General features: G+C 35.2%; 1 protein-coding gene across 1 annotated transcript in view; it reads left to right on the top strand.

Moving 5' to 3' along the window:
• Positions 1 to 25,876, top strand: part of Apoltp (Apolipoprotein lipid transfer particle) — a 143,952-nt gene that overhangs the window by 60,094 nt on the left and 57,982 nt on the right. The window contains exons 14-22 of the mRNA XM_066299449.1: positions 13,845 to 14,137; positions 14,223 to 14,624; positions 14,676 to 14,861; positions 15,485 to 15,654; positions 20,986 to 21,200; positions 21,683 to 21,845; positions 21,898 to 22,123; positions 23,774 to 24,247; positions 24,422 to 24,619. Coding sequence (XP_066155546.1) covers positions 13,845 to 14,137; positions 14,223 to 14,624; positions 14,676 to 14,861; positions 15,485 to 15,654; positions 20,986 to 21,200; positions 21,683 to 21,845; positions 21,898 to 22,123; positions 23,774 to 24,247; positions 24,422 to 24,619 — 2,327 coding nt within the window. The remainder of the gene's footprint in view (positions 1 to 13,844; positions 14,138 to 14,222; positions 14,625 to 14,675; positions 14,862 to 15,484; positions 15,655 to 20,985; positions 21,201 to 21,682; positions 21,846 to 21,897; positions 22,124 to 23,773; positions 24,248 to 24,421; positions 24,620 to 25,876) is intronic.

Raw genomic sequence — 25,876 nt, 5'->3', positions numbered from 1 at the left:
GATAATACCACTGCTAATAGGAGTAGAAGTGGAAGACCTAAAAAGCTAACAGCAAAAGCAGGAGCAATCATCGAAAAGTTATCAAATGGAAATCCTAGATTGACCGCTGTTGATGTTAATAAAGAATTATCCACAAAATATAACATCGCAGTGTCAGCAACAACCGTAAAAAGAACACTAAATAATCTAGGATTATTTGGACGAAGACCTGCAAAGAAACCACTTATATCCGACAAAAATGTTAAAGCCCGTTTACAGTTTGCAAAAGACCATTTAGATTGGACAGTCGCAAAATGGGGTAATGTCTAGTTCAGTGATGAAAGTAAATTCCAACTCTTCGGAAGTGATGGAATACAGCATGTTCGACGACCAGCAAGGAAGAGATTAAAAAAAAAAAAAACAAATACCTACCATTAAACATGGTGGCGGTAAAGTCCTAATTTGGGGTTGCCTTTCTTCATCTAGTGTGGGCCTTCTAGTGGCTATTGATACCGTTATGGACCGGTTTAAATATAAAGAAATATTGGAAAATCATATGCTTCCATTTGCAGAATGGGAAATGCCCCTACAACGGATCTTTCAACACGACAATGATCCAAAACATGCTTCGCGTTTGGTGAAAAATTGGTTAGAAGAAAAATTTGTGCATGTTTTAAAGTGGCCTTCTCAATCGCCTGACCTTAACCCAATTGAACACCTTTGGCATGAATTAGGGAAAAGAATTCGTAATTCTGACATATTTAATAGTGCAGAATTATTTGCAATTCTTCACAGGGAATGGAGGGCAATTCCTGTAAGTGATCGTTAAAAGCTCGTGGAATCAATGCACAAACGATGCTTAGCTGTGATTAAAGCCAAGGGATATGCCACGAAATATTGATATTTTTTATTTTTAAAATGATTATTACTTGGTATTTTAGTTTTTAGAAAGTGGTTTCCAAACTTTTGTCATCCAAGAATAATACTTTTCTTTGTAATTATATTTAGACTGAAACATTTGTTTACTTTTGTATAAATACTTGATCTCTATTTAAAAATATTACATTTTTATAATATTAAAAAAAGAAGCGATGGCGTTTTTATTAAATACTTGATTTTAAAAAAAGTTTCCAAACTTTTGGCCGCTACTGTAGCTAGAGATCCGAAATTTTGGATATTGATGTAATGGAGTTTGATCTGTTGAATTAAAATATTGGTATCGACGCGATGTTGACAGATCTATGTGTAACTGGCAACAACTTTGTTATTTTAAATGGCACACCCCGTATTTTGTTAAATTTTCGAATTTCCCGGAAGATTTAAACCCCAGTTTATCTATTATATGCCATAGCTATGATGAACTGTTTTCTAAACAAATATTAGAATCTTTGAGAGTAAAAGGCACCACTTAGTAGTTGATTCGGTTAGGAGGAGGCTATGGGTTAACAACGTAAAATAAACGAAATTGTAACACCCTTTATAATAAACTAGATCTACGCAATATAAATAAAATTAGAGATTTTGCTGAAAATTTTTATAAAAAATTTACAAAAAAATATTTGCCAATATCTCGAAAACAACTAAAAGCAATTATATTAATGTATAACACTTTTCGATAGAGAATTTATTGATCTTTCAGATGCTATCCAAAAATATAGGGTGTTCAATTTAAGATTCTCATTTAATGCTCATATTTATATCCCTCTGATATCGCATTAATTTTTCCACGCCCTGTATGTAAATCCAAAAAATGTATAATATTAAAAGATACAGATAACCAATAAGAGTCTGTAGCTCGAATTTCAACTCTCTAGCTGCGATAGCCGAAGAGATATGCGCTCTTCAATTTAGAGCTGTTAGTTGCCAAATCAGTCAAAAGAAAAAAATAATTTCGAAAACGGTTCATCATAGCTATGGCATATGATGGATAAACTGGGATTCAAATCTTCCGGGAAATTTGAAAATGTAATAAAATACAGGGTGTGCCATTTAAAATAACAAAATTGTTGTCAGTTACACATAGATCTGTCAACGTCGCAACGAAACCAATATTTTAATTCTACAGATCAAACTCCATTACATCAGTATCCAAAATTTCAGATCTCTAGCAATATTAGAACCCCGTAAACTTTTAATAGGACACTCGCGGTGAATGACCTTATATATTATTTAAAGAAGTAATAAACAAATAATTTGAAAGAAAATACACAATACATTAAAGAAGCTACGTGCTTCTTGAGGCAAAGGTATATGCTATCCATTCTTATGCTATCTTTACTGAGAAAGCAGACGTCACCGAGAAGTAGATCTCGGTGTCTATAAATGATCAAAAATGAGCGCTCACTAAATTATGAGTCAAATTTAAATTAATCGGTTAAGTTTAGCACCTTATTAACTTAGTTAGTTAACTCCTTGAAAGAACGTGATTTTGATATAAGACTTAATTTTTCTTTTTGTTTGAAAGTAAACGAGAAAAAAGTTTTGAATTTTCTTATTAAATATTATTATCAAGTGAAGCTTCTTTCCCATCTAATGACGCGGCAAGCTTACATATCTAACTGTACTTGGTGGTCCCGAGATAATCCAAATGTTACAATTGAATGCTGTAATCTAATCCTTTAAAAAATACCGAAAACTTCCTACGTTTCTTAAATACCGAATGAATAGAACTTTCCGATGGTACGCCTCTGGTCGTAAGAAACACTATAGTACTATTGCGATGAAGCATTTACATATACAAACACAAGCCGTGTTAATGAATGGGTCATGGACACATTCTGGAGTAGATTATTTGGGACGAAGGTAAAGTTTGTCCTTTAGGTCACCTGATGTGAACTCCCTAGACTTTATTATGAGGGTTTTTAATGGAAACCTTTATAAACAAAGACTTTTTCGCGATGTAGATTATCCTTAGATGGTTATTGGAGAACGTGTGTTAAATGTTTGAAAATCATCAAGAATTTAATGACGAAGGCCTAGTACAAGGACAACACTTCGTGTTGAAGAGATAGAAAGCTCAGGGAAATATGCATTTTTTCTTGTTGGCGGTTGGCGATCAGAAAACTTTTTTGTAGTGTTATGTTCAACGTTATATCATAAGCCAAAAGTCCATAAAAATATATTTTATTGAAATAGAATTTTTTAAATATACTGTTCTGCAGCAGCCATGATAAAATTATTGTGGAATGTATTATCGTCTTCTTGTCCTACTGTTATGGCCTGTGTTTAATATCCACTTAGTTTCATAATAGCTCTTTAATATCCAATGCAACTAACTATTTTAACAAATCCCTTTTTGAATTAATTAGCTCTATGTGAGTACTGCAATAAGCTGATTTGAATACTTAATTTATAATTTATTTGGACTTTACATCAAGGTACACGTAGCTTCTTCAATGTACTTTGGATTTTATTTGAAAACATTTATTTATAAGAGCTTTAACTAACAAATATTAGTTCAAACAATAACTTTAAGTTATTGGAATTACTGTTCCTGATCGATTTGAACACTTTAAAAAGGTAGAAACACAAAAGGAAATTAGTTGGAAGTCACCCAAGACACTTGAAATGGGGACCATAGATAGAAAATAACAAACTTTCTTTTTGCGGTTTTTCGAAATTCTCAGAAATAAAAGTGATTTTTTTCTAAAAAAAAATCATTTCCCGTCGTTTTTGAAGCAGGGAAGGCAAAGTTAATATTTACTTAAATTACAAAAATTCTATACCATGCTTACATTACATATGACCGTAGAAGATTTTTTGCTGACCTGGACTAAAGTGTCCTGGAATTTCCCATGAATGAACCTAAACTGCACTTAATTCATTCAATTTTTTCGCCTTCATTTTGTTTAACCTGAACTGTATCAGACTATTCTCAACTGATTTGATTTTTCCTCTCAGAAATTGCAGTAACCCGAAGCGACCTACACTTTTGTGGATTACTCCATTTATTCTCTCCAATTTTGTGTTGACATCGCCGTCGGATTTTTCTGCCATTTAGGCTTTCTGGTTACTTCTACCACGTATTGTTTGCGATTATTCTCGCCTACGGATTAAAGAACAAGCTTTTCTCTTTAATGAGCAGCACTGTGTTATCCTTGGTTATTGGAAACCCACATTTTCTCTTTGATTTCGTTCTCTCACGGACACAACGTGGACACTCAAACAATGTGTGCAAAACGATATAATTTCCCACAGAGAATCAACAAGCGTTACTGTCCTGCTTACCAACTCGCATCGGATAGTCGCCAAAAATGCTGCGGCCCGTAAACATGTTAACAGACGAATGATCTATTTCATCTCATTTTCGTATTGTTCACTTTTCAACATCTCGAATAAATATATTTGAAATTCCATCGTAACTGCACCATCTTGCCTGCCATTTTACGAGCAATTTTATGTATTCTGTAAAACTTGCTCTCGAATTAGGTATATAATTATTCTGCTCTTTTCCCACCGAGCAGGGTTTCATCTTGCTCGAGACCAACAGGGTTGTTATGCTATAAATTCCGGCATTACAGTTAAGCGAGTGATCAGCATATGTCTGTATTTCCTGTGTGTTATGCCATTCAACCTAACCGTGATCTGAGCTGGACATAAGTCTTCTTTTCCTGACGAATTCCTCCAATGCTGGACATGATTGGTATCCTCAGACATACCATCTATTGCGTCTTCGACTGTTTCGTCTCATATGGTGGGTTTTTTCTCATTTTTGTTTTTGAAGACTAACAGCCAGTCGACAAATTCTTGTGTTCTAATAATGATGCCTCTCGTCATCGGGATTATAGTGGATACTTTTCTCGTTCCATTATCATTTCCGTCTTCTTGCTCGTTGTCTTTAGTTGCATTGTCGCTGATGCTTTTATGATGGTGGCCCTGTGTAAATGTTCCTTCTTTCCAGTTTTTGCCATGATGGTTATGTCATCCGCGTATGCTATAGGAGTAACGTCACCTTCCATGCTCATCTGAAGTATTTGACCGTAGAACATACAGGGTGTGTATTAGGTACTTGGTCAATTTTTAAGGAGTGAATCTTTTACTAATTTTAAGATAAAACGTTCATGTAAACATGGGTCTGTAACAGCTTAGGTCTTGAGGTACCGGGATTAAAAACAAAATTGTTTGGTACTTTGATCATATTTTTGTTAATTAACACGTCAATTTGACGAAATTTTGGATACTGAGAGTATCGGTGATGAGAAACTTAAATGTTTAGTTATCTTTTTATTAAACGATAAAGGGCGTCACATACAGTGTTGTACTTAGATTTAAATATTCGTTAATATTTTTGAAAAACTTCCAGTGATTCAACTTGCAAGCTTCCAACGCAGGTTTAAGTTTAATCACATTTTTTTCCAAAATAACTGCTTTCAATTTGGAAATACCAAAGGTTATGGTTGTTTAAACACGGATACAACACTGTATGTAACATTGTCTAAAAAAAACTAAGTAAATATTTGGATTGCTCATTACCGATACTCTGAGTATCCAGAATTTCGCCAAATTAACATGTTATTGCATAAAAATTAAATTAAAATTCCAAAGAACTTTTTCAAAGGCCTGTACTTCAAGAACTCAACCGATTCCGACCCATGTTCTTATGAACTTTTTATCTTAAAATTAGCCAAAGATTTATTCTTTAAAGTTTGTACAAGTACTTGACAAACACCTTGTATATGATAACATAGGACCCGCTATTGATCCCTACGGCAACTTGCTATCAAATAGAAGTTTTTTCCCTGTTTGGCGTCACCATGACGTGTTCCTATAATGTTACATATAAAGTGCGCACCATATGAGGAATTACTTTAGTTATATACTGAGAAAAAATTCACTGTGCCTTCCTGTTCTGTTTTAAAAATGACGATAAATTGAAATAAAAAAAAATATTTGCAAAAGGTAAAAAGGAAAAAAATCGTAATTTCTCATTTTCTCTCTATTTTTCAGTCTTTAAGTTTCTCGATCTATACTGATTTAAAAAGGAAAAAATGTGTATTTTTGTACGTCCAAGATGTTCAAATTAGGTAGAAACCTTATAACATTCATTGTATAATGCCGAAGTAATTCTTTAATTAAATGTTTATCAGTTCGAGCTGTAATAAATAAATCTCTTTAAAGAAAGTGTAAAATATGTTGATGAGGCTACCTGCACTTCCATGCAAAGTTGATATAACATTTAAAGTGAATACTGTAGTAGCTTTGCCCATTGAGGTGTTTTTATAAAGCTAATTGACACAGAAATGTATTTATAAACACATATCAGCCCAAAATGGCTACATTATGTTTTAGATAACTATTATGAATCCAAGCATATCGTAATTATACGTTATAACATTAATAAAGTTAGGATAGAGAGGCGAAAATACATTCCACAATAATTATTGTTGTTATAGAGTAGAGTAAACAAAATATACAACTTAAACGAGCATACATTTTCATGGAAATTTTGGCTAACATTATGACGTTGAGTATAATAATATAAAAATTTTTCCTTATCGGCGCCTGCAAAAAAGACAAAAATATATATCTCCGTGTGCTTTCCATCGGGTTCAATACGAAGTGTTGTCCTAGAAACCTCAGTCGTTAAATTCTTGATAGCTCACGGATTTATATTTAAAACATATTCTCGAATAACTACTTAAAGATGATTGACGTCGTGTAAGGGTCTTTCTTTGAAAACGTCTTGTTTTTAAAATCCCATAATAAAAGTCTAGCGAGGTCAAATCAGGTGACCTAGGGAGCCAGAACTGCCCCATCTTCCATCCAATTACTCTGCCGGAAAAACATTTCCGGAATGTGCTCATCAAGGCACCTTGAATTATGTATATGTAGGAGCTCCCCGCGTTGGTACCACAAAGCTCTTCTCACCGTCAGGCGTATGCAATTGAGAACTTCGATTGATTTCGTTATTGAAAAAATCATGATCTTTTCAAAATTAAAGTTCAATTTAAAAAAGTAAAGAACGATAATTTGAGTATTTACTATACCGATTTTCGTATTCAGTTAAAAAATTTTGATTTTTTTACAACCATCGTCCAAAGTTTTTTGAGTTCTTCACAGTCCATTAGAGGTGAAGCGGGCTTCCAATGTCTACGACATTTGATAAGAAAACTCGAGACTTTCTTCTCGTTTACCTTTAAGCCGTAAAAAATACAGTCTCATGTCTAAATCTCATTTTTTTAAGTCTTCAAGGAGAATGGCTCGAATATTAATTCCAGATCTTTTCAAATCCACATATTCAAGGTTTTTTTTAAATAGTTTATTATGACTTTTGAAATTATTGTTACTGAACTTACATCTACTGCACCACTTAATATAGCTTAGCTATTAAGCTCGTGACCATTGATTGCAAAGATGGCAGCTACGTTTCGGTGACAATTTCAACTTTTTATTGAAAACGTAGCGCAGTGCTTATGACAATTTCACAAATTTCTTCACAGTTTTGTTTCGCTCATATTGATGGTTGGTTTTAGCTTTCTTTGATATTTTGATATGTTTATTTCATAACAGCTTAATCTACTTTTTCCTCCTTTTCCCCGTTCTTCGAATTCACGCTAATTTGAATTCACCGAAAACATGTTTTTTTTTTTGTATAGGGAAGGAAAATCTTCATAGGTACCACTGCCTGATGTTATGTCGGCAGTGGTTACGTGGGATTCACCCCAAAGTGGGGAGCTTACCCATTAAAAACCTCCCCTCTTCATTCTGGATCATCCCGGAACCGCCATTAGGCATTACTTCGGGGGGGGGGGGAGGGGGGTATTTTCTCTCTTGGCTAAGTTCCTTCCATCGGGAGGCGGACCAGTGTTACTTCATACATTCTTCTTTCCTTTTTCCTTTCTGCCAGGATCTTCCTAAAAACCGCACATCCTGCCGTATGTGTCCTGTAGTGTCATATATGACGCATTTTTCCTCCCTCTTACACTCCTCTCTTTTATGCCCTTCCTCTCCACACACAAAGCAGCAGTTCCTTCTGACACTCCAAGTGTGATTGTTGGCCACGTGTTCTAGCCCCCAGCATTTGAAACACCTTCCTATCTCATCCCTTCTCTCCATCCAGCATCTAACCAGTCTTATCCTGATAAATTGATCTTCCACCAGTTCTCTCACTGTGTCTTCATCTATTGTCAAGGTCACTGCCTGCGTTTGTCCCCTATTATTCCTCATTTCTTCAACCAAAAACTTCCACTCCTTGATTCCATATACCCTCTTCTTTATTGCTTGCGCCACCTCCTCCTTCGTCACAGTCATGTCCATTCCTCTTATGTTTACCATTACTTTGCTCCCTTTCGGTCCCCTCACTGTGACCCTGGCCTTCACTCTATTCTCTATGACATCTTTTGTTACCAACGCACTATCTTCCTTTGCCATCTCTATCAAAATTTTTCCCTCCCATGTTTCCCTGACATTATATATATCTTTAGTCCATTTTCTATCCCCCATTTTATCTTTAATTTTTTCAACTGTTCTTATAAACATTTCATCCGGCTCCTTTTCCACCACTAACGCGTATGTTTTCTTTCTTTTATCAATTTTTTGTTACGTTTCTTTTCTCCGTAAACATTTTTATTTTTGTATCCCCGCCTTTGAACGCCGCTTCGACCATTTTTCTAAATTTCCATATGTCTATTTCTTCCTAGCATCTATGCAGAGCCACAACTTCTCTTCCTCGGTCTCCCTGTTTATTTTCTCCAATTTTTTCCACAATTCCTCGTCTTCTCCCGTTAGCGTTACCTTAATTATTTTTTGCCCCAGTTTCCTATATTCCATTCCTGTTCTCTTAAAAGTCACAGTTCTCTTCACTATTCCAAAGTCTCCCTCACACTCCGTCACTTTGGGAAATTTTTCCTTGAACCTTGTGGCAGTTCCTCTTTCCAACCCCTCGTTTCCTTTCTTCACCAATAACACTTTCACCACTGTTCCTTCGATCTCCAACAGGTCTCCAGTGTTAACTTAGGTATTCTTAAACACAAAATCATCCCACTTAATCTCACTGATTTTTTTAAAGTCCTCGTAATTGTTTATCCCCTCTAATGTTTTTATATCCCTCTTGTTCCCAGTTTGTATCTTCTGTTCCTTTGATTGTTTTTCCTTCTCTTTGTCCGTTTGTATATCTGCATCGAACGTCATTTTTTCAGCTTCCTCGTATTTATTTACGTCTAACCAGTTAACAATAATTTATCCATTAAAGCCCTCTGCCTGCTTACACAGTTTTTTGTAATTTCTTTTATAACCCTCTGCGTATTTTTTTAAATTTTACTCCCTAAATCCCCAACTAAGACCTTCACTCTATCAATAATTTCTTTCAGTAAAAACACTTCCATACATTTTTCCTTTTTATACGCTTCTCCGTAATCTTGCACCACAGACTTTCTAAAAGTTTCCTTTTTTTTTTTTACCCCAGTTTCCCCAGTTACTTTTGTCCTTTCAGCTGCGCCTTGTGCCTGTGCCCGTACCCATTGTACATCCGCTATCGCGGGCTACGATTGGCGCCTCTCTATGTAGCTCCCCCTCCGTAACCTTAAGTGGACTTGGTCTCCCCCAAAATCCATGGGGCCAGCGCCGGCCACCGGGGCTTCCACCCGGTCGGAGCCGGCGGCAGGATTATCACCTGTCTAGGGCACTATATTTTTTGCCTCACTCATTAGTACCTCATGTTCGTGTCTCTCTTAGTCGGTCTCCCTCTCCCCCGCCACGCCCAACAGGAATTCTGCTGTATGGGACAGAGGAGCAGGAGACATGAAGCCCCCCCCCCCTCCAAACACTACGACAAGGTGGAGCCACAACGGAGGGGGGGGGGACCGAAAAAGTACTTAGTTGATTAGATATTTTTGTCGTAATTTTGGAAAGTCTTAAATTCTGGAGTAATTTAAATTACCAGTTTAATTTTTTTAGTAACTTGGACTGATTTTCTCTATCTTCAATTGATTATCTATGTTCGATTCAATTTTGTAGTACCTTGAATGAGTTTAAACTATACTGGAATTACTTGATTTATACATTCCGAATTTTAGTAGACTTTTATTTTTATTTTTATTTTTTTTTATTTGTATTGATTTTGTAGTAATGTTAATTGACCTAAACTAAATTTAACTGTTTTGATTCATTAACGTTTATTTTTATAATAATTTGGAGTTAATCGAGCTATCCGCAACTGAATGGATCTTTTTTCTTAAATTTTGTAAAAATTCGAAGTGATTTAAACTATCCTGGAATTATTTTCATTTATGTGTTCTGATTTTGCAGTAATCTAAACTGACTTGAACCATACTTAATTGTCCTTCTCAACCAACTTAAGCGATTTTGTTGTAACTAGAATTTCGTTTTAAACCATTTGATTCATTGGCTTCGTTTTTGTAGGAACCTAAATAGACCTGTTCTCAGCTAACTAACATTAATTTTTTGCCTCGCTTTTGAATTCAGAGTAACTGGTATGCGCTATCCCCAACTGGCTTCATTGTCACTTCTAAATATTACTAACCTAAACGAACTTAATTTTATAGAGGTTCATCTTGCCTGTTTCGAGCTTTACCATAAAATTAACCTTAATACTTAGTTTCTTAGCTTAGAAAAATTGCTTATTTTTTCACCTATAAGTTTCTGGGTTACACTTACGAGGGTAATCCCAGAAGTACCCGATTTAACACTTAAAGAAAAAAATGGGAAAATATGACATTATTTCTGAACATTGTCTGCTTTGAGACTGACACACTTTTCCTAATAATGTCAATGGATTCTATACTTTGCTTGTAGTAAGGAGTTTCTATGTATCAAAATAGACGTCAGTCTCGGACTCCACCTATTCATTATTTGCAAATCTCGTTCCTCCGGGACATTTTTTCAAGTTTGGGAGTGAAAAATGATCTGAGTGGGCCAAATCTGATGAAAAGAGTGGGCAAGGGAACATTTCGAAGCTAAGTTGATTGATTTTTGCCATCGCAATGACGGAAGCGCGGACTGATTGTTTTGACGAAATAAGAAATTCTTTTTCGTCAAATGCAGTCAGTTTTTGCTAATTTCTTCACTCCAATTCTGCAATAAATGTATATATTTTTCGTTTATTGTTTTTTCTTTAGGGAGATAGCAAAAGAAAAATTATCCTATGTGCACCCCAAAAAATTTCCGACATCACCTTTTCTGCAGATGGAACGGTTTTCACCTTCTTCGGAGCCGATTCCCCCTTTTGAGTCCTTTGTTTTGACTGCTTTTTCGTCTCAGGTGCGAAATGGTAATGAATATCTACGGATGTGAGTCTATGTAAAAGTTCGGCTTTATTACTGGGAAACTTTGCCAAACAATCCCTTGAAACATCCTCACGGCGCTGTTTTGTTCATATTGCGGACAGCTCTCTCATACCTAATTGTTCGGTCAAAATTTGATGTTTAGTATTTTCTGCAAAGCGTATCATGTCTGCTAACTCGTGCCATTTTAGCCGACGATCTTCCTGCATAGTTTTGTGGATTTTCAGCAATATCTGGAGTGGTCAGATCTGGAGCGTCTTTGCTTCGGCCGCTGCGTTGTCCGTCTGGGCAACTCCTACGATTAAACTCTGCCATCCGATATTTTAGAGTTGTTAACAAAAGGTCAGATTCCCCCGGAGTAGAATCTGACTAAGCTTTGATGTTGCATGGATTAAGATCTTTCAAATGAAAGTGTTGAATCACACGTTTCGATGATCAATTTTTTCTAAGTTAACAAAATTTGTAAAAGGGTTCACTAAAAACGGCTCCAAATCAAATACAAATCAACGTGGTACCTTCAAGCTTCGTACATAAGCTTTTTAAGGTTAAGCCTTTGTAATATAGATAAATTTAAAACAAGAAATCGCCATCTATACCAGGTATACCGGTATGAAGTGAGCGTCAGGATACAAATGTCTCGATATAGGGCATTTGTTGTAAACAAACCTTTTTTTTTTTTTGCTTAGTTGGTATGCAAACTGACAAGCATATTTAGTGCAAATCAAGTCCTTGAACAAATAACAATAAATTATTTCATTGTGCAAAAAATGTTGAATTTTGTACCACAAAATGATGATTTGCGGAAAGCATTAATTTTTTGCTTTCATTTGAAGAAAAGTGCTGCAGAGTCGCATTGAATGCTTGCCGAGGCACATGGTGATTATGCTTCATCAGAAACAACATGCAAAAGATGGTTTCAACGATTCAGAAATAACAATTTTGATGTGCAAAATGAAGAACGTGGCAGACCACCAAAAAGTTTGAAGACGTCGAACTGCAATCGATATTGGATGAAGATGACACTTTAAGTCGAACGCAAATGGCAGAAATGTTAAATGTTGCACAACGAACAATTTCTGATCGTTTAAAAGCTACGGGAAAGATCCAAAAGTGTGGAAAGCGGGTGCCGCATGAATTGAACGAAAGACAGATGGAGAACCGAAAAATCACCTGTGAAATTTTGCTTCAAAGGCACGAAAGAAAATCAGTTTTGCATCGAATTGTTACTGGAGATGAAAAATGGATTTATTTTCAAAATCTTAAACGGAAAAAATCATGGGTTGATTCGGGACAACCATCAACATCAACTGCAAAACCTGATCAATTCGGCAAGAAGGCAATGCTGTGTATTCGGTGGGATCAGAAAGGTGTGGTGCACCACGAGCTTTTAAAACCTGGTGAAAACGTTAATACTGTTTTCTACCGACAACAATTGATTAATTTAAACAATGCATTGATCGAAAAACGATCAGGATGGGCCAGAAGACACGGAAAGGTAATTTTGCTCCAACGACAACGCACCAGCACAAACAGGATACCATCAAAATACTTGGCTGGGAGTTGGTACCCTATCCGCCGTATTCACCAGACTTGGCTCCTTCGGACTACCATTTGTTTTCATCGATGGAAGACGCATTGGCTGAGCAGCACTTCGATTCTTCCGAAGAAGTAGAAAATTGAGTGTTTAATTGGTTTGATGCCAAAGTGACACATTTCTATTGGCGTGGTATCCATAAATTTCCAGAAAGGAGGTCAAAATGTGTAGAAACGGTCAATATTTTGAATAATTTTTTTCTCTTTCCTTGTTAAAATTTGTGTTTTATTTTCACAAAATAGCCCTCATTTCATACCGGCAGACCTGGTATGTCAGGTCACGTACTTCCGAAACTATCCTCGTACTAATCAATAATTTTTTTTTATAACGAAATGTGAGTTTCTCAGAACTCTGGATCTGTACCATCTCATCCAACGAATCATGCAACGCTTGGGAAAGTTACAGCGTTATGGGCCCTTTTGCACGTAATTGATTGTTGTCAGAAGTTTAATCAAATTTTCTTGCTTCCTTGCACCGACGTAATTACTAACCTAGATATCGATACGAACATCCTTGATGCTAAATGACCTTTCTTTCGATTAGCCCTTGTCGGTTAGTTTAAGGTGATCATTATGAACGGGTTTCATTCATTACACAACCCTAAAGGCAGTTCAACTTTCGTTGCTGAGTGGCCAAAAATAGTTTCCCTACAAGGTACTTTTGGTGTTTCGGTAATGTTCAGCTTTAATTTTGTCAACTACAATAGATTCTAGACGGTGAATATTAAGTAGTAGGGATCAGGTATTTAACAATCTGAAGTAGTTGCATAGAGAGCGGGCTGGTGGTTTGGAAACAATTAGAGCAATTAGGAGCTGATTAAGTTTCTGACAAACAATGCTTTGTTGGCTAATAATATTTTGGGGTTGTGTAGTGAACACAATAGATAAAGAACATATGATTTAGATAGATTGGTATTGCATTCCCATTTAGAATTCATCCCGAGGCCATTTAAAATCTCCTTTAAGTGCCGTTCGGTGCATGCCGCTTTATGGTTTTCGCTGTGTAAACTCCTTAATTACGTTTCTTTCCAGGTTTCGTTGACTTGATAAGTAAAAAAGACATCTCCCAATATACTGTAGATCTCAAATTTGAAACGAAGCGGTTTTCTTCGAAGCTATTCGGATATGTTTCCAAAACCGAATATTCTCTGGGCTCAAATTTACATTTAGATTATAAATTCGTCGGTGCCAAAGAACAAAGGGTTTCTTTCCAATCGAGTTTGGCTAATAGATCCAAGAAAAACCTCGTAGTATTTCGAGGTTCCTGCAATGTGCAATCAACGGCATATCCGAGTTTTAATTTTGATTCCAACGCAACATTTCAGGTGAGCTTCTTAATCCGCATTCATGAGCTTACGAAATAACTTTGAATTAACCGGAACTGATTTTAAAATATTTACCGTGTTTCAGAGGAGTGGTAGTCACATGGAATTTAAAGTAGGCTTAATTCAAAATCCGCTGCCTTTAAATGATCCAAAGTCGGATTCTGAAAGCCTTAAATTTGATTTCATATTCTCCCACAAGGCTTTTAGTGATAGCAGGCAGACAATAAAGGCCGTAGCCAACGTAAAACGCAAATCCAGTGATTTGGATTTAAAGGGGTTGTTATTGTACGAAAGTATTAATTCCGACATTAACTTGGAGTGCGGCGTGAATTATGGAAAAAATAAACAGGCCTCTGTTACGGTCTTTTGGTCGCATCCGCGTACCACTTTAGAGGAAATTAAAGCGCATATTAACCTCACGATACCAACGTTTACCCCCATGACTTTGAAAGTTGAAATTAGCGAATTACAGAGCCGCGAGTACAAGGTAAATTGTTGAACTTTCCAGCGAAATTTTAGTTCAATTAAGGGCTTACAGCTGGATATCAGCGGGACCAGTTTCAGCAACCACAGCGCCTACATTGTGGGATTGTACCAGGATAGCAGTACCGCGATCACTGCGGACCATCACTTGAAAATCTTCTTGAAGTCGCCTAATTTCAAGAACATCAGCGGTGACGTGGTCTACTTTCGAGATAACGAGCAAATGAAGCTGGACATAAAAGTACGTATTTAGTTCCAAAAACGTTGTTTCATAGTGGAATTTATAAGAGGATAATTAAGGCTTAACTATTTCCGAAGAAGAGTCAAACACCATTTCCGTCGAAGTACGGAGGGACTTAAACGTAAGCTTCTGTCAGTGAGAACAGACGAGCAGAATAATGAGAAAATGTCGGCCTTAATTATTAGGAACACGTGGCGAATGATTGCCTAAGTCGGACAAGAACTTCAGTTTGCTTACTTACCTTAAGATTCAAGTCCCATATGTCTTTGTCACCCCTTTCTACGAGAATTATTACTTTAACGTTCTGCAGGCAAAAACGCCCTCTTTTTCGTGCTCATTCATTTTCAGCGCTGATGAGTTATTGTTTAAAGAATGAATTAAAAAGTATGATTGAAGACCGTGTACCGAGAGTTGTTTAACCGGGGCAAACATTTTGCTCGTAAATTGCTTTTCCATCATTTTAGGGGATGTTCGGTCGAGAAGAGTATCGTGTTTCCTGTACCGGGGTAATTATGAGCTTTGGGTGTTTCACTTGGTACACAAATATTTTGGTGTTATATCATGAATAATATATCGAATTTTCAAAACTGAAATTAAAAACTTTACACAGACGTGATTTTCAGGCTATTCATGACGAAAATGACTACCAACTCTTCTTCAATCACAATGTGACGTCAGATGTAGAGATGCACACCAACGCCCGAGTCAAATACAAGACAAAATTGTATTCTTTGAATACTGCAGTTTTTCGAAACCCTCATTTGAAACTAACTACCGAGCTGCATATAGATCAGTAAGTATCAGATATTTATTAAGCAGATAATGAGGTATTTTGGCCTTTTCTGGTCCATGGGTTTTACACGTACTACTGGAACTTTAAAGTGTTAAAGCTTTGGTATCAGATAGTTCTGCAGTTTAGCTAACCCCGTATCGAGGTTGCCAACGACACTCATGTTTTTGAATAAACCGACTGTTTTTAATTGTCCTTAAGAGTTTATTTAATTTAAATACGTTTCAAGTATGCCTGAGGAACTGGCTTTAAACTTTAAACATTTAAAACATGCATCTGCAGGTACGTTTAATAAATGCTAAAGAAATTCAAAAAACGGCACATCGACTGCCGACAATGCATCCATGCATTCCGGCAACTATTGTATCATACATTGCACGGGCAAATGGGTAAAACGGGTATTCCCCGAAAGCGGGGTCTCTCTTAATACGTGACATATCAGGTTTTATAATGAAAAGATGAAAGGATTTAAGGAGGGCGGTTGATTTAAGGGGAGGTCTCATTTGCTCCACTTCGTCCTTACAGGATGACAAAGTTTTAAAAATAATATTAATTTTATTTCGAATCGTCTCAAAAGCTCAAGCAAAATTTGATACACAGAGTGATGTCATCAGTCCCGCAAAATAAATTATGTAGAACGATCAAGTTTACCAATAAGGGAAATGGGCGTTGAGGAGTAATGTGGCGATGAAAAGACAAATAATTATCAAAAAATAAGAAAGATGAGCATCACGGATTATTCAAATATAGACTTGAGAGATCAGTGAGGTTTTTTGTACCTTTCACGATTTGCTCGTAAATTCGATTTTTGTGCTTTATTGCCCTTGAGATAGCCACAGTTAGCCTTTGAACATCGAAAGGAAATATATCAAATATCATAAATCCAAAAAATTTGTTTAAGAGTTCGAAAATTAAGAAAATAATTTCTTTCGAAAACTTGATTCGACTCGGACAAGGAAAAATACAGAATCTATTTTTAACAGAGGAACTAGCCATGTTGAAATGCCTCTTGCTAACTATTACAGCACTCCTTATCATAAAACCTGGGACATCCAGTATAATCGACACGATAGTCGATAAACAACCATAGTGTTTTCCTTTTAAAGTGAATAATCCCTATCCTCATGCACTTAGAATTTTTTTAAATAAAAACAAAATGTTTCTTATATGCAAAATAACAGTAATTTTGAATAAAATGATCTAAACTGTTTAAAACTTTAGGCCTTGTTTACAACATGTTTCAAACAACAGTTTAAAAACAACTGGTTGTAAACGTGGGGACCCTGCCGTGTATAGGAGTTTCCATTATGTTTTGATTAACAAGGGACAATTCAGTAGTTACCTACAGAGAGTCCTGCGGAAAAGTGTCCATCCTGAATACCTTTTTTCCTGTTTGTTTAAAAAATAGACGCGAAAATACGTTAACTTCAATAGGGAGGGGAACATCATTTGGTGAAAAAGTTGTTTTTGAAATGTCGTCCCTTCATCCCTGGAAACTACTCCTTTGAAAAATCCAAATTGGAAGAAGGGTGGCGTTATATTTCATCTGAAAAGTAATTTTATTCTCTACATGGTCGAACTTTTATTTTCTAATTTTATACGCCGGTGGTGTAGAAATTGAGCAGAAACAACTGTTGTTGCTGGAATGACGTAAATTCTCATTTCTTCCGAAAGGCTCACACTCAACAATCTCGAAAATTGAACGTTTTAGCAGGGATTTTGCGTAATTACATTGTTGGACAATTCTTCATTTCTAAGAACTTAAATGGACAAAACTATCTGCAACATCTATAAGACGTCATATCTCCCGAGATAGCTGGAATATTTGAACAAGATCCCCGTTTCGTAGAACAATAATTTACTTTTCAACAAGATGAAGCGCCTTCACATCGCACTGCTGCTGTCCGACAGTTTTTAAATGAAGAATTCCCTGGAAGATGAGGTTCAGTTGATTGGTCTGCGAGATCCCCTGATCATATTTTCCTGGATTTTTTCTTGTGGGGACATTTAAAGACCAAAAGCTATGATAAACAATCTGATTCCTTTGAAGAGCTAGGCGCCCGAATCGTCGAAGGTCAATAACATCAGAAATGTTAGATAATGTACGACGACATTTTGAAGATCAACTAGACACGTGAATGGAAGTCAATGGAGGCCATTTTCGACATTTCTCACGATAAAATAAATAATCAGCAAAAATCGTTAAAATCAAGTTATTTGGTTTTTACTTAATTTCAAGTTAAGAATAACGGGAAAAAAACAAGAAATAAAAACTTGATCGTTTAGAGAATAAAATTATTTTTCGACAAAGTATAACACAATCTCTCTTCCAATTCGGAAATTTCAAAGGGGTGGTTTCCAAGAGTAGAGGGATAATAATTCAAAAACACCTATTTCACAAAATTACATCTCCTTCCCTATCAAAGTCGATGTATTTTAGCATCTTTTTTAAACAATAGAAAAAATATCACTCGTATTAATTGAGTTTTATTGTTATGCATGGATATTTTATACCGGGTGATGCAAGAAATAATATCTTGAAAACATTTCGAGTAATTTCAAACCTGGGATATAACCATCGATTTTTGAATCGAATTGAAAAGTATCGGGAATTTTTATATATTTCAAAATAAAACAAAATTTCCTTTTTAGTGACTGATTACGATCTCATGTTCAGATTCAAAATGGCGGCGCAGTAAATATCTATTGCGAATGGTCAAATCTACATATTTTTGCTACTCGACAAGTAAGCAATGAATATAATAAAGTATTCATCGAGTACCCACCACAAATATCTTTTAATGTGCGTTTTTTTACCTGTTATGGTCATACACCAGCAGATTTAACAATATAACGAATTTTATGTGTTCTACTATCGTATATTGTGCCAAATATACAGTTTAAAACTTATTTTATATTTGTAAAAAGAGTAATTAAAAAAGCTTTATATTAGAGGCATCAAGTTTGCACAATTTGAAAAGCGAATATTTACTCGAATTTTCTAATTTATTTAACGTCAGGTTTTGAGGAATTTTTAAATTTAAATTAACATTTAACAAGATACGGTAGTGAATGTAATCTGAAACATGTTAGCTAAAAGATGCAAAATTATGTAAGAAGGATTTTTTTACATGCGTTAAATCGCTATGACGTACGACACACGTGGTTAGTTCAGGTTAGTTCAGGTTTTTGTATTTCGTCCCATTCAGGGACGAATCCCACATAACCCGGTCGCTCGAACATCAGACCGGGTACCTTTTGAAGGTTTCCCTCCTCTATAAAAAAAAAAAAAGGTTTTTGTATTTGTTACATTTCGCAAGAATAAGCGATGAAAGCGTTTAAAATTAAAGGCATAACAGATCAAGCTTAAATGGCATTCAGTTGTTTAAAATTTATTTTATTTGAGTTTTTGGTGAATTTCTATAAAGAAATTGAGGATTCGCGAAATTTGGGCTAAAAGGGCAACTATAATTCCATAAAATTAAACATGTAACAGATTTAATGCGCGAAGTTTACGAAAATTGTAATTAATACAATAATTAAGTATGGCCGTGATTTGGACTTCGCTGCATTGGCTTTCAAACTGTGTCTTTATTTTGATTTTTCGAAAAACGCCTCCTGTGTCGCCATTTTTGGTCGGAACATGGAATTGCGATACATCATTAAAACAAGAAAAAAATCGATTTTCCAAAATATGCAAAATTATCCAGTTTTTTATTTTTATGTTACAAAGTTAGTGTTTTTATGCAAACTCCGAATATTCAAACCACTATATTACATAAAAGTATACGGGGTGTCCTGTAATTAGTATTAGAATAATAATTTCGAGTCTGGAAATACTTCCTTACTAAGAGACAACGTGTTAAAATTTAAATAAAAAAAAAACATTACAGCATCTACAACTTTTAATATATTTACTTCCAATTTGGAGGGTATACAATACGTCACCCAGTACTAAGACAGATTTGCTAACTGAGTGGGAAAATCTAGAGGGTGATATTTTTCTTTAGGATGAGACCTCCTTTTGCAGCCTTAAATTTTTCGCTGTGGGCTTAAAAAAACTGTTTTCGTGCAGCCTTTGAATTTTGCCCAATAGGAGTGCCCTGCAAAACTGTGAAAAAAAAATTGGAAATTCGGCCTAAAATTTCCCATGAGCCAATGTTAAAATTTTAGCAAATAACTATAAAATTTTTGGAAAACGAGGATAATGTAGAAGGCAATTTTTTTCTAAGTTCGTGAAGAAATGCAAAATTCAAGAAATGGAGCAGTGTTTCTCTATACAGGGTGATTCATTGGGAGTGGGACATGGCGAAACCCGAGATAGGGGACACCAAAATATGACGATTGGACGCAACATGCCTTATATCAATGGTGCGCGTTTCAGAGTTACAGGGTGTTACAAGTTAAAATTTTATTTTAAAATTCCTTAGTAACTTTTTGTGTTTTCATAGCATCAACACCAAAATCGGTGTACTTAGGTTTTGTAAGATGCCAAATAAGGATTTTGATCTAATTTTTACGAAATTTCTAGAGGGCGCTAGCTACAACCCACCGCTTCGATATATTTGGTCATATTTTTTTATAAGTGCAACTAAGGTCAAATTTTATTCAATGTATTGAAAAGCGTCTGTTTTTACGCAAAAAAGGTATTCTTGTTCAATCCCGATATCTCCCTTCGTTTACGAGATTTTTACCTATAAGCTAATTCGCGTTCTTCCATTTCAACTCAGTTTTATTCATTTTCAAATAAATATTTTGCCGCATTTTAGAATAAAAAGATCTTTGAGAAAAAGGTTAGTAAAGTGCATTGAGGTGGAAGGTGGCCATTTTGAATATCCGCTTAAATAAAACTTATTTTTCATTTGTTAATGGCTTTTCATGTGTTTAATTTAACGAATCTCGGGTTTCGCCATGTCCCATTCCCAATGAATCACCCTGTATAGAGGTCAAGAAGAGAAAAAGGGTCTTGATGTCTTCGTAATGATTTGCAAGGTATACCTAAATTTAATATCTCATAAATTGTAGGAGCTATGGCAAAACTTTTAGTTATACTTTTTGCCTTACCTAGATTCCGTTGTGAGACGAATGCAAACCCATTCTACAACACCCTGTGGTATATAGATATAGCTGCCCTGTTTTACGTGCCATCCGATATAGTCTAGAAACACACGTATGCTTTCAAAGCCCACACAGTTTCTGCATATGTTAAATTTGTGTAATTTTAAAGCCATCGGGTATTAGTTAGTGATAGGAACTAATAAGGCACCCTCAGCGCAACATGTTGGCAGTTTATGTACAAAAATAGGTAATTTCGATTTTTTTTTTTTTTTTTAGGTTACGAGATATAGAGTTTTCGGTATGGGTTTTTAATGAAGAAGCACAAAAGGCACTCGGTTTTGATATAAACTGGGACGCAAATAGAGATCCCAGTCAAAAACTGTTTGTAGCGGCCAATTTTACCAAAGCAGAGGATTTTAATTACAACGCAGATTTAATAGTTAGTTACCCGGGACGCACTATTATTGGGAAATATCAGTTTCTGCTGGAAAGTAAGCACCGAGTGTTGTGATTGATGTTTTATTAAGAGCCATTTAAACCTAAATTTGTGTTATTTATTATGCTCCTCCATCGAAATATATAATTTTTTTTTTTTATAAATGAAAACACCCGCAAAAGGCAAACATTTAAAGTCCATTTACCGAATTAGCTGAATTTGATTTGTTATAGGTCATTAGTTAAATAATACCATTAAAAATATCCTAGAGCTTCATTAGCGTAGATCCCAAAACTTTGACAAATATAGCAATTAATTACAAACTCATCCGAAAGGCAATTTTGTTGGATGAATAGAAGTTAAAGTTGGGATTTGCTGTGGAACCCCGAACATAAAGGATACTGAGTGAAAAGTGTAGTCCGAGTCTTAAACTAAATTGCTGCAGGAGGGTTTCCCTTAAATTAATTCTAGAAGAGTAGATATACTTTGCTTTAACTTTACTTATTTACATACTTAACACAACATCCTATATTTTAGAGGGTCACATCGATATGCTGGCCAGTGTCTCCTGGGACGACAGCAAATCATTCTCCATTAATTTGAACGTCAAATACAGATATGAAAACGAGATTTTTTTTGAAATATCATCCAGGCTTAATACTCCGCTGGATTCCTTTAAAAATATGAAGCTTGTTGGAGTGTAAGATGGCTGATTTTACGGGTAAAACATAAATTATTCCGTGGTTTATTAGGTTCGAGCACTTGGCAAACAAATACAGCTTGAATGGGGTTTTAGCTTGGAATCCCAGGCAAAAAATTGCACTGGATTTGTTTGGTGATTATTCATCCAGGGACGTGGACTTTCAATGTAGGTACAGCTGCTCAGTGCAAAGCACTTTGAGTAACATACCGAATGTTAATACCACATTGAAACATTCGCAAAATGGAAGCGACTACATGACGATTGTACATTTGATGGTAAGAATTTTCACAATATCGCCATGAGTTGCCGATATTTAATTTAATTGTTTGAGTTTTATTGGATTTTTTTGGAATTGTCATACAAAAACCGCGAAATTTTCAAGGAGATGCAAACGATAACAAAGCATTAATTCCCAAGGTCGGAAGCTTTTTTTTGAAAATCAAAATTTTGTCATATTTTGGAAATGATGGCACGGAAGTCGGAATCGTTGCAATCTTTGATTTATTAAGATCTTAATTCATAAATTAGCAATCTATCTGACAACTGCCACTTTCCGTCTTCATAATTCCAATTTTATTATACGGGGTGGCCGCTATGGGTGTTTCGATATCTAATGAATTAATTTTCTCGATTGTTCTAAGACGAAAATGAACGTGCGTCCCAAAATGAACCGTCTCCGAGATACAGGGTGTCAAATGTTAAGAAAAATCTGGTGTTTTTCTTCGTATTTCCAAAATGGCGCAAAATATTTCATCGAAACATGGTGTATCTACAGAGCAGTTCAGACAGTACATTTTCCTTCTATAAAAAAAAATTCTGTGACTGTAAACACGCGTAGGAGTTACCCCATTAATTTTTATAGAGGAATGGCGGGTACGTTACTGGTGTTTTCCAAATTGGATACATTATAACAGTTATTGAAAATGACCACCATTTGTCCTAATGCGTGCGTCCATCTTTCTTCTCATTGATTTTCACCTTTCACATGGTCTACTTTATTTCTTTGACAAATTTGACGTTATTTTCAATATAGATTTTCAACGGGGATGTAACTGTTATAATGTGTCCAATTTAGAACAGACAAGTGCTGTCCCCCCTATTTCTCTATAAGAATCAACGTGGTAACTCTTATGCACGCGCATGGTTACAGCATTTTTCTTTAGATAGAAGGGAAATGTACTGTTTGGACTACTGCAGAAGTGTACCAAGGTTCAATAAAGTATTTCGCGACATTTTGAAAATAATTGAATTTTTTTTTTTTTAAGTAATTAATGTCCTATATTTCGAACGCGACTCATTTAAGACATACGTTTATAAAATATTTTTGTCTTAGAACAGTTCAGAGAACGCGCTTCTTAAATAACGGAACATCCCTAAGGACCACCCTGTATAGGGCGGACACTTGTGGCTATGCAGGAATTGGTATTTTGCAAATTCTAAGAGCTATAAGAATAATGTAAAATGGCGTATGCAAAAAGGTGTCACTTAACTATAGCAGAGGCAATGGTTTAGAGAGGGCATTGAGGTTTGCAACGCTGCTTCTCTTCTAGTTTTAGGTCAATAGGTGCCATATCTGATTTTTTCTATTGTCGAAGTTTAGTGAATTTTTAGGAATTCCAAAAGAAAAATTATTTTATACATTTTCCAAAATTAAAATCAGACGGTGCAACCCGAATGAACTCTTGGCGGCATCCATAAGACCCAAAATCTGATAATCGAAAAACAAAGATTTGACAAATTATCATCAAAGTAGGTAATAATTCCTTAATAGATCGGGTATGACGAATTATATTATACCAGGGAAAGAAAATTCAAACAATTATGTTAAATTGAATTAACGACTTGTACAAATCCATCACAACGAATGTGGCACAGGTTTTAATTCGCAGTAATAACCAATAACCGAAAATAAAATTCCCTTTTAGTATAATCCGGAATTTGTTATTGATGTGGATAGCAACTGGAAGTTTCAAAGCAACGAAAAGTTTTCCAACTTGACTGGAACTATCAAAACTCTCACCCCCTTTAAAGCGCTAGAAAAAGGAGTAATGTTGAGCAAGATATATTACACAATAGACAAACATTTGCGAGGTGTGGCTGAGGTTGATATAGGACATAAAAAAGTGTTGGTAGACATGGAAGGAAAGTTCAAGAAACTCATGGACAGCATGTTTGTTGTCAATTTTACCACTTCAGAAGAAATGTATCAGTGTAATTTTAAATTGTCAAAATATGATAGACACTTTGTGGCTTTGATCACATACCCTGCCGGAACTTTGGGTACTGAGGTGTTGTTTGATTTTGATGATTTGATAGATTTTAACGTGAAGGTTTTCTTGGCAACTCCCGTTGAGTTCCTTCAGAAGATCCTGATCGTTGCAAAACTCCGAACTGGAGAAGTAAGTATGACTTATATTATTGTAATAAGGGTGGAAAAATCGGAACATATTTTCCCCGTCAATAAAAAATAAGCTGCTCATCTAAACGATACAAAGAAAATGGTATGTCCTGGAACGACTCAATCTTTTTGTTCCATCAGGGAAAAGAAAGAACTAATAAAATCTACTTTTCAGGCAGATTTCCGAATAGGCTGGAACTCTCTTTTGTTGGGATTTTCCGGGCTATCGCATTATGTTAATATCATTGACTTCCAATACACATACAAGATTTACACGCCTATTAAGGATTTCGAAGACAATGGTATTGTGGCCAAACTTATATACAAGGAAGGCTTAGACCTCGAATTTTCTTCGAAAGTCTCTTTATATAAGGTATACGACATTTTCCTTATCTATCTAACGCATTGGATAAAGGTTGAATCTGAATCTAATCCCCTTAGAATCAAATCCGAAATCCCTACTTATAAATTCACGACCGTATACGTGTGCAGAAACACTTAAACTTTTCCCTTAAGGCAGTCCCCTAGACAAAATTTTCTTAATAGATTACCCGAAGTCTGTTATGTTACTCGTGAGTTTAAAACTTATTTATTCCACAAATATTAGTCCCTTATGGCATATCTACGCACAAGATTTAATTATCATATGAAAGTCTTACAGTTGATAAAATATCCTTTAAAATGTAAATCAGCACCATGTTAATATATGTACGTAGAGCCATGGCCGGAATTAAATAACACCTAGTCACCTAGGTAGTAAAGTGAATTAAATTAAATTAATTTTTTTTGTTGATGTTCATGATATTAAATTAAAATTTGGAGGTAACAAAGATGTCCTTTGAAACATTTAACTTTTTTTTAAATAATTTTACGTTGTAGTTTTTAAATGTTAACATCGGCTTTTGTCCTACAGTTTGCTAAAATAATAATTTTTGTATGTCGGTTTTTGAAATGTTGAAATCGGTTGAAAGTTGTTTGAGTAAACAGCAAAATTTATTTCAAATTGAGTAACACGTTATCGGTTAGCTATTAGCAAATTTTATTTTGAAAAACCTTTACTCCGCAACTCTTCATTTTTTTTGACAGATTTTCAAAAAATTGAACCTTTGAGTTCAGCAATTGTTTTTTTTGACAATTTCTAGACGAATATTTTCGTCCGATTGCAACTTATTGTTGTTCTTCACTCAATCATTTTTGTGACAGATATCGGAAATAACAATATCTTCAATACCTGCTTTTTCAAAAATATAATTTTCATTAATTCTACAGTTGCATTAACCGATATTTATGTATATATATTTTTTGACAAAAATCGATTAATTACACAGGGAGTCCCAGGAAGTCAACGATTAACCACACACTTCTTGGTCAAAAATGTATCGATTCATGGTGATATACTTATACATATTAATTATTATTATATCATATATTATATTATATATTAATTTTGATTTGGAGCCACCATTAGACGAAAAAAAATAAAAATTGTTGATAATGTCAGTCAATACACACCCTTCAGAAAGAAATAAAAGCATACATTTCAACAAACAATTAATTTAATAAGTGCTCAACGTGACCACCCCGTTCTCGAATACAGAGATTCACGCGTCGAAGAAAGTTAAATTTGAAT

This window comes from Euwallacea fornicatus, chromosome 33, assembly GCF_040115645.1.
Source record: "Euwallacea fornicatus isolate EFF26 chromosome 33, ASM4011564v1, whole genome shotgun sequence".
Taxonomy (NCBI): domain Eukaryota; kingdom Metazoa; phylum Arthropoda; class Insecta; order Coleoptera; family Curculionidae; genus Euwallacea; species Euwallacea fornicatus.
The sequence above is the reverse complement of the archived record's forward strand: the minus strand, read 5'-3'. Positions and strand labels throughout refer to the sequence as shown.